General features: G+C 41.6%; 1 protein-coding gene across 3 annotated transcripts; it reads right to left on the minus strand.

The window, feature by feature from the left end:
• Positions 1-325: 325 nt before the first annotated feature.
• Positions 326-8,091, minus strand: LOC113545651 (ALK and LTK ligand 2a). 3 transcript variants are annotated; one of them, XM_026945082.3, is made up of 6 exons: positions 5,532-8,091; positions 4,371-4,674; positions 3,253-3,306; positions 3,064-3,144; positions 2,022-2,096; positions 326-748 (listed from the first exon to the last, which is right to left on the minus strand). In XM_026945082.3, exons 2-5 carry the CDS (start codon positions 4,624-4,626, stop codon positions 2,032-2,034), a joined length of 456 nt encoding a protein of 151 aa, XP_026800883.1. In that variant the 5' UTR covers positions 4,627-4,674; positions 5,532-8,091; the 3' UTR covers positions 326-748; positions 2,022-2,031. The 3 variants fall into 3 exon arrangements, with proteins under 3 accessions (XP_026800883.1, XP_026800882.1, XP_026800880.1); XM_026945081.3 differs by having other exon boundaries at positions 326-751; positions 2,011-2,096; XM_026945079.3 differs by having other exon boundaries at positions 326-751; positions 5,532-8,088.
• Between the last annotated feature and the right edge of the window lie 1,272 nt (positions 8,092-9,363).

Raw genomic sequence — 9,363 nt, forward strand, 5'->3', positions numbered from 1 at the left:
CTTTCTCTTAAATATTTATGTATCCCAACACTTCACTGATCTATCAGACACGTATAGCCTTATGCTCATTACAGGGATTTATGGCTCCTTTATGTACAGTATTTACACACTGATTTTTGGTTTGTACCTCTATACATCATGTACATCAAAATATATGGACTATATTTCCTATTCCCCACACACACACACACACACACACACACACACACATATTCTGGTCAGCAAACATCTGGCTGTTTCACAGACATACGCTGGAGAGATGAAAAGCGTTGGGATGAAAATAAGTTAGCGGTTACGTTTTAGGAAGCAGGAACTCCCTGATCAGGAAATAAACACCATTTTTTTTTTTTTTTTTTTTTGCCACACTATAAAGTCACTAATGGCGAAATAATGACATTGAGAGTGTCATTATCTTATCAGGACAAAATATAAACCCAAGGCAATCCTTTTCTCTTGGAACAAGGAATTTCATCAGATTCTGTGTAAGTTCAAAGCATTTTGATGTAGCTCCGTTGAGTTCGCATCTCAGACAAGTTTATGATGAATAAGTCCATTTTTCTCCACCATCATCTCCATGAGGTGCTCCATCTGTTCTTTCTGTCTGTCTGTCTGTCTGTCCGTGTGACTTCTGCAGCAGCGAAGTCGTGTCCTGGACTTGATTTGCTGATTAGATGGAACGATGAAGCTTGGTCTTGTCCAAAAGGCACTTGGCGATTTTTTTCCCTTCCTCCTGTGGTTTGGCTTGAACCTGCTGGAGAAGAGAGGAAGTGAGAAACCTGAAGCTTGGCTGTAAGGTGTGTAAATACAGTATGCATGGATGCTTCTGAGAAGTGTTTACGAACTGCCAGGAAAGAGGTGACAGAGAAACAGGATTTTTTTATACAGGAGACTCCCTGTGTGTTGAGCTTTAGGTTGTAAATCCTTTATTTTGATACGATAACTGGTAAAATGGCAGCAGATGTGTAGCCTCTGATACGCCTTGCTCATACGGCTACATTGTACGTTCTCTCGGGGGCTAAACAGCACAGTGAGACAGCATTACATTCTTATACAACGAGTTCCGCAGTCTGTATAACATCCATGTGTTCACGGAGCGGTCGATGATTCTTATAGTTATATACGCTCTAACGTTTATTCAGTGGGCCGGTTGGTTTTACCACCCTGGATGGGACACAAGTCTGTCACAGGATATAAACACACACATTCACACACTCATTCACACCTAGGAGCAATTTTGCGTAACATTTTTGTGAGGAAACCAGAGAACCCAGAGGAAATCTGTAGCACAAACAATAACCTGAGCTCAGGATCAAACTGGACACCCGGAAGCTATGATGTCGCAATGCTACACGCTGAACCATTTTGCTAAGATCGATTAATTCGTAACAAACAGCGACAAGATTATATGAAAAGTTCGCAATGTTTCCTAGACCTTTTAATAATCACAACTTCAGAGACGCCTTTGAATGAATTAAAATGTTCCAGCCTGTAAATAAGCCTCCGACTGGAACATCTACTCAGTTCCCTTCGTTTTCCTTAAAAGGTAACTCACGCGGGTCGATGTGGTGGCGTAGCGTGTAGTGTTGGTGCCTCACAGCTCCAGGATTCCTGGCTCCATCCTGAGCTCGGTTTACTTTCCATGTACGGTTCTGCACGTTCTCCCCACATCCATATGGGTTTCCTCTGGGTTCTCCAGTTTCCTCCCACCAAAAACATGTCAGTGGATGGACAGGCTACTCTAAATTACTCCTAGGTGTAATGTAAAGTGTGTGTGCATTGATTCCTGGGATGGACTGAGGTCCCATCCAGGGTGTATTCCCACCTCACGAGAAGTGTTCCCAGGATAGACTCTGGATCCACCTCGATCCTGACCAGAATAAAGCGCTTACTGAGAGCGAGTCAGCGAGAATACGCAGTTTCAGCACAATTAATATAATTTTCTCCCCACCCTTGTTTAGAGATAAGGCTCGCATTCTTTTGGAAAAAAAAAAAGGCATTCATCATTCGTACCAAAAAAGTACCTGGTTGAAGTTAGCTCTCTAGGCACCTCGGACTCCCAGCTAGCCGAGTGAGAAGCCGCGCACATCTCCTGTAATCTGAAGACAAAGCAAAGACACACAAGATGAAATTCCTGGATATGCCTTTACAATGTAAGCATGTTGGAAAGGATGATTTATGTCTGATGACACTAATGTCTGGGCATGTAGTATGGGTTAGGAGTCATGCAAATGATGGATGCTTCGGACCTTCTCCATGCTGTGAGAAACTGTGATTTACTACGTTCACTTTTCCACGTAAAAGATAAGATACATACCAGTAAATAGCATACTCTAATCATGATATTCCTGGAGGTTTCAATATATCAGTATAGTAAAACCCAATATACTGTATGCAATATATGAAAATAATATCATGTGCATTTATTTGATCAAAATTTGTTATTTTTTTTGGACCATACCAATGGCACAGCTTATAAAAAACACCCACAAAAACTTGAATACCTCTGAGACTTCAGGATCATCATAATTTGTGGTTTGTTAGCGTGCATTGATTGCAGTATTGCAAAAAAACGATTAACATACGGCATATTGTGCGGTCTTACATACTGAACGCTGGTACGCTCTTTCATGATCATGATCATGATTTTTACAGAAGCATTCATTAGAAAATTAAGGAAAATGTTAAAAATTAAAGACATCCAGATTCCAGTGAAACTGCTTTGTGCCAATGTCTATTGTTAAACGCACTATACATATAAAATGGAATTGAATTGAATTGAAGGGAAACCTTTCTGAGACAGAATTGCTCTTTAAGCCCCAGATGGACAACCGAAGAACTATTTAATTTCTACTTATACAAAAGATGAACCCTTAAGGAGCGTGCACCGCACCAGAAACCAGCTTTTCACCCTATTTTTCCCCCTGTGAGTGCATTCTCATGACCACGACGTGTTGTTGTAGGATGACGGTGTGTTCGTATCCAGGTAATATTATCACTTATAAATGGAGGCCATGTTGTTTTTCGTGGTGTGTGTGTTGTCCCAGTGCAGGGTGCAGGACTCACATGCAGGAATGGTGCAGTCTCTGGTGTTGTGGTAGAGCCTGTAGACATGTTTCCTGCACTTCGGGCTGAAGTACAGAGGCCCTGAAGTCAAAAAGTTCAAACACTGTCAGTCTTCTACCAAATCTAACATGCATCCATTTTTATGACGTGTCCCGTATATGTCCCACGTCCCCTCGTCTCTGTGCTCACCTGTTAAGTGCTTTAGAAACTTCTCCTTCTTTCTGAGGTCCCTGGGAAAGATTTCTGCAAGGACACAGAAATAGGAGGTTAAAGGTTAAAGGTTAAATCCTAAATCCGCTGACCTCGAGGAGGGAGCAGTGACCCTAAAGTGCAGACTTTGCTCCGCTCCCAACATTCCCTGGCAGGATCGTGCTCAGGCTAAGCACTTCAGCGAAAAAAAAGAAAAGAAAAAAAGAACAGCAAGCTCTGCAACCGATTATCTACACACCACGCTCACCAAACATCCTCTGTTAACACACAAACAAACAAATAAATAAAGTGCATAGACTGACAAATGAGATACCAGCTAAAAGCCCGAGCAGCATGAACAGATCAGTGAGGCTGTTTCTGAGGAATTGTTTTAGACTCATTTGAGCTTCTGTAGTTTTTGTCGCCTTGATTCAGTTTTCAATTCAGGCTGTCAAAAAGCAATTATAAAACGATAAATCTTGATCTAGCTCAATTTTTAAAATTTATTTATTTTTCACCCCACTTGCTATTTTTAAAGCATGCAAATGCCTGATTTTTTTTTTTTTGCACTGATGCAGATTTTTTTTAAAAGAGCATCACATTATTTAATAGTTATTATTTATTCATATTATTACAACAGATTCTTATTTCATTTATGTTTAATAGTGGTTTAATACAGCTGTGGAGAGAAAGTGAAGGTGTGTTGGATTTATCTCTCACTGGTTTTAGCCAAGACTTCACTTTTCAAAGTAGCATTCTGTGTATCACTTGTGTATCAAATTAAAGTAACACAACTCAAGCACAGAAACTGCAGTGATAACAAAGCTCAGAGGTTCAACTCTCTGTGCTGTTACTTCCAAACCTCACGTGCATCCCAAACATAGAGAAGTGTACTTCCACACCATCACAGATTACTTCTCTCTCTCTCTCTCTCTCTCTCTCTCTCTCTCTCTCTCACACACACACACACACACCTGGTTCAGTGATAGCTTTAGTAGTTGCGTTATAACAACTGAAAAGCTGCATGAAACAGCTGTGCATGCTCGCTCTTGACGCGCGCGCTACCCAGTACTCGGTGTGTGTGTGTGTGTGTGCAGAGGAGAGAAGCGCGCGCTCACCCAGGATCTGGTCCCCGCTCTTCGTCTGCTGTAGATGATGCTTGCTCTCGTTATCGGCGGTGACCTGCGCGAGCTCTCCGCCGCCGTCCTCCGCGCTGCGCACCATCTTCAAGATCCGCGCGAACAGGCTGTGGTAGCTCCGCGTGCTGTCCGTGTCCGCCCACGCGCTCGCGCTCTCGCTCTCGCCACCACGCGCGGCGGCGCACATGCACAGCGCGAGCCCCATGACGACGAGCACAACTCGGAGCGCGCGCATCGTTAGAGGACACAAAGCGGTGCACCGATGAGCACGCACGGTTCCGAGCTGCGACAGAGAACAAGCAGGTTTTAGTCTGTTGAAAAGCCATTTCTACCCGTTAGAAGAGAAAAGGAAAAGTGTTTCATTGACCTTTTCTTTATTTTTGCCCTCAGCAGTAGTGTGCAATTCTGACTTATCTCAAAATTCTGACTTATCTCGAAATTCTGACTTATCTCGAAAAAGTTACTTATTATCTCAGTATGCTGGCTCATCAAACGTTATATGAGACGTTATATTCTGACGTACTATCTCAAAATTCATAGTTATCTCAAAGTTCTGACTCACTATCTCAGAATTCATAGTTATCTCAAAGTTCTGACTTACTATCTCAAAATTCATAGTTATCTCAAAGTTCTGACTTACTATCTCAAAATTCATAGTTATCTCAAAGTTCTGACTTATCCCAAACTTTTGACTTATCTCAACATTCTGACTTATTTTTCCTCAAATTTTTTGCCTTATTCATTGAAAAATTCTGACTTACTATCCAAAACATTTGACTTATTATCTCAAAATTCAGACTTCTTATCTCATACTTCTGACTTTTGGGCTTCCATATTAGTCAGATGTAATATAGTGAGCAAAAAATAATGTATGCAGATTATAAACATGCAAAACTGACTACTTTAAACATTTTATTTTATATTTAAATTTATTTTAGAATTACAAATTTAAACTTATTTGCACACTGTCTTCTCATAAAGCATGCATTTTTCATGATTATGTAGAAAGTAATCAAACAGCACAGCTGTGCAGTCGGCTTGCTGTTGACTTGTGCATCAGTCATGCACATCTTGCGCCTCAGAGGAAAGAAGATGAAAAAGCGGTAACAAACAAACCAAAACAAACCAGTTGTGACTTACCAGTGTTCTCCTGCGGGTTGACCTCAGAGTGCGAAAAGAAACTCACTTTCTGCCTGCTCGGTGTTTCAGTGTTAAAGCTGATTAAGAGCGCTCCGCTTGGGTCTGTTGGTCAGCGCGCGCCGGCGGCCGAGTGTGCTGCGTCCATGCGCGGCGCGTTATTATAGGCGCGCGTGGGAATTGCGGGGTGGCCACTCTCCTCCGCACACACTCATTCGTGCACACGCGTGGGGAATTCATCAGAAACAAGTTGCCAGTGTCGCATGTTTACATTCCCGTCCGTCGCCTGCCATGGAACGGTTTCCTTTCTCACGTCGTTACACGAGAGCAGCGTTTACCGGGAACTGTTCCGTACCCGGAGTTCCTTCTGACTCAAAAGCAGGAATAGGCAGTTTTCCAACACGGTCATTAATCGGCTCTATGTCCACTCTGATGTCTCCAGTTACAGATCATCCATGCCTGGAAGTGATGCGACCCGTATTGCTGATGTAATTCATTAATGATGTAGTTATTGGTGAGGACCGAGAAACTCTCCAAACAGCCTGCAGAGAGACTGAGCACTGAGCACATGAGAGTCCTGCTCTCTTTCTGTGTGCTTTCGTTTTTTTTTTTTCTTTACTCCCACCCTCAAATAAGAAGAACATGGAGCTGTTAGTCCACGGGTGTGTCTGAAACCAAGAAAAAAAAGTGCTGCCTACTGAGGCGGAAAGGCCAGTAGAGTGTAGTGCCCAGATCCACAGCTGTGAGCGGGCCACATTTCTCACAACAATTCTTAACATTTCTCTTGCATTATCTTCTATATAAGCTGATCCACAAACTATAAACATATGAATCATTTAAACAACGTGAAATTTTTTTTTTTTGTTTTTAATCAATACAAGAAACATTTATTCCAACTAACACATATACGCTACAGAGTTAAGCTACAGCTAAGCAATATCGCGTGTGCAAGATCGTAGTAAATGTAGTGATGGTTTCAGGGTAAAGAACAATTGCTAGAACTGAAAATTTGTGTAGCAAATGCAAATAAGCGGAGTGATACAAACATTGAAATGTACCAGTGCCGTTATACTAAAAATCAGCGCTCTGTTCTTGGAACGGTGCTTGTCCAATAATATCAGTGGAGTGGAATTAACTGTTGTATAGTACGCAAGGAGAGATGAGGTCAAACCTGAAAAAAATACCTGATGAAAAAAAAAAGGCAATATGAGCATCGTTTAAGTGAATGTTAACCCAAGAAACATCTCCAGTTACAGATCATCCATGCCATCCTTGGAAGTGTGAACCAACAGAAAACAAGAAAGCAGAATGTCACGTCTTCCTTCTGAAAAAAAGAAAAGAATCTAAAGAAAGTAAAACGGAGGAGGGCGGGACATTGTTGCAGCGAGTTGCCTTGCTGTGTCACACCTCCGGGGGCCCTGTTTCGTCCTCCCTTTGTCCCTTAGAAGTGGAAAATGGCGAGTAAAGTTAGCTCAAATGACTGCAACATGACAATAATTACCGTCAGTACTGCTTTGTTTTTATGTAAGGCACTTGTCTCTCATCCAAAAACACTGTCTTCTGAAACACTGACTTATTACACATCACAGAAAGCTTCCTTCTGTTCTAAACACACCCTACATTCAAAATGCATGCAGTGCAAATATCTACCCCCCAACCACCCCCGCCCTTTGCCTACGCCTTACAAACGGGAATGTTTCGTTAACCAGTCACAGTTGACTTAGCATCAATCTAGCTGGATTTATGCTAGCCTGTATTTCAGATATTATTATTCTTTAAAATGTCAGGAGTAATTTACCTCATATGCTACAATGAGGAAAATGTCAAGTTGTATGATGGACTGTTGCTTTTATTATACTTGGCAATAGTTTGCTAGCTAATATTTGTAGTTAGCATTATCTGCAGTCATGTCCGCCCAAAATTACATAAGATTCGTCATCAAACCTGATGGTCCGTTCAGTGGCACACTGTTTTGGGGCTGCGGTACAAAATGGCTGCCATCCACATGCTGTTTGGACCACACTCAAATATCTCGTGTCCAATTTACAGTGAATCAGAGCAAAATTTCAGAATTTCAGCCTCTGAGCTACAGTGACCTACAGCCCTTTAATGGCATCATAACAGTTATATATGGCAAGTAGGCACTATGGTTTGTGTTATTTGGTTTTAGTTGTACAAGAAGTTTCCAAAAAGAAAAAAGAAAGTTATAACAAATAAGATCAGCTGTTGAAATACAAGGACATACAATAGTTCCTAATCCGAACCAGACCTGTTAACAACACTAAAAGCTTCAGCCTTTAGTCCGGACATGTTTTCAGATTTCTGGAGGAGTTACAACCATTTCCATGGATTGTGGAGCTTTACTGATCCACACAAATTTTTAACTGGAGACATGTGGTGCGTGAGAAGAGCCATCCTTTGAACATGGGTTTGGAAACAGCACGAACCAAAACCAATGAATTAACAAAACATGGAAGTCTTGAAATTTAAAGCCTTCGACTTCATCAAAGAAATGCCTCGGTGATATGATGGAACAATACAACAAATGTTCAGCCTAATATCAGGAATTTCAGGAAATTTCAGTATCGCCTATCATCTTTATATTTTAAAAAAATCTGTATAATTTCTGCAGCAGCAGTGCAGACAATAAATTATTATTTGGTAAAGGCAAGCGATTATATTTCAAAAGCTGTACTTAGCTTTCAGTATTTTGTAAAAGGAAAAAAAACAATGTTTAAATTTATTTTTTGCTGATTTGCAAATGTTGTGCAAATGTTGTTCTTTTTGAAGTATGTGACCGCATCAGCACTTGAATTCTCAATTCGGATTGGTCAGCTCTGCAATCGCACAGCTCTGACAGTAGTGCCAGCTGCAAGGCAAAACATATAGGTTTATATTAATTAAGGAGTAAAACACACTTGGGGGAGTGCTGTTATAGGAAAATAATCAACAACACAGTGGTGTAATGTAGAAGAAGAAGAAGAACAGAAGCCTTTGCTTATTACATATGTTATGTACATTATAGTGACCTAATGGGTAGTTGTGGCCTAATGGATAGAGAGTCGGACTTGTAACCTGAAGGGGAACCTGAAGGTTGTGGGTTCGAGTCTCAGGTCCGGCAGGGATTGTAGGTGGGGGGAGTGAATGACCAGCGCTCTCTTCCACCCTCAATACCACAACTGAGGTGAGACCCTTGAGCAAGGCACAGAACCCCCAACTGCTCCCCGGGCGCCGCAGCAAAAAAGGCTGCCCACTGCTCCAGGTGTGTGTTCACGGTATGTGTGTGTTCACTACTGTGTGTGTGCACTTGGATGGGTTAAATGCAGAGCACAAATTCTGAGTATGGGTCGCCATACTTGGCCACAAGTTACTTCTCATCTCCCAGAGATGATAGCAAATAGCAGCAGCAGGGGGAGCTTGAACCCCCAACCTTCTGCCCAGTAACCCAGTACCCTTAACCACTGAGCCACCACTACCCATACCATGCTGTTTGTGATTATTTTCCAAAAACATGTCTTGAAGTGTTTCAAAACCATCATATTTTTCCATTTATAGTTACACTTAGTGTTGTGAAACTTACAACGTGCAGGGTTGATAGGCAGGACCCAAGTACATGAAATCAGCGAACATGGGAACACAGAAACTAGAAAATAAGGCTCGGAGTTAACGGGTATGGCATGATAAGACTTCAAACCAAGACTAGGACACACAAGGATATAAATGGGCAGACTAATCAGGAATGAACTAAATACATATGAGTACAATCAAGACAAAATTTGGAGACAGATCATTGACAAGACAAGGGGCACAGACAGGACTAGGAACATAACGAAAG

This window comes from Pangasianodon hypophthalmus, chromosome 16 (genome assembly GCF_027358585.1).
Source record: "Pangasianodon hypophthalmus isolate fPanHyp1 chromosome 16, fPanHyp1.pri, whole genome shotgun sequence".
NCBI classification, from domain to species: domain Eukaryota; kingdom Metazoa; phylum Chordata; class Actinopteri; order Siluriformes; family Pangasiidae; genus Pangasianodon; species Pangasianodon hypophthalmus.

Bases quoted from the DNA above. Each gene is read 5' to 3' on its own strand.
- LOC113545651 (XM_026945082.3), bottom strand. From the start codon at position 4,626: ATGCGCGCGCTCCGAGTTGTGCTCGTCGTCATGGGGCTCGCGCTGTGC. The intron at 3,145-3,252 runs GTGAGCACAGAG...TTTTGACTTCAG, and splicing joins GTTTCTAAAGCACTTAACAG to GGCCTCTGTACTTCAGCCCG. The intron at 2,097-3,063 runs GTGAGTCCTGCA...CTTTGTCTTCAG, and splicing joins AGACTGCACCATTCCTGCAT to ATTACAGGAGATGTGCGCGG.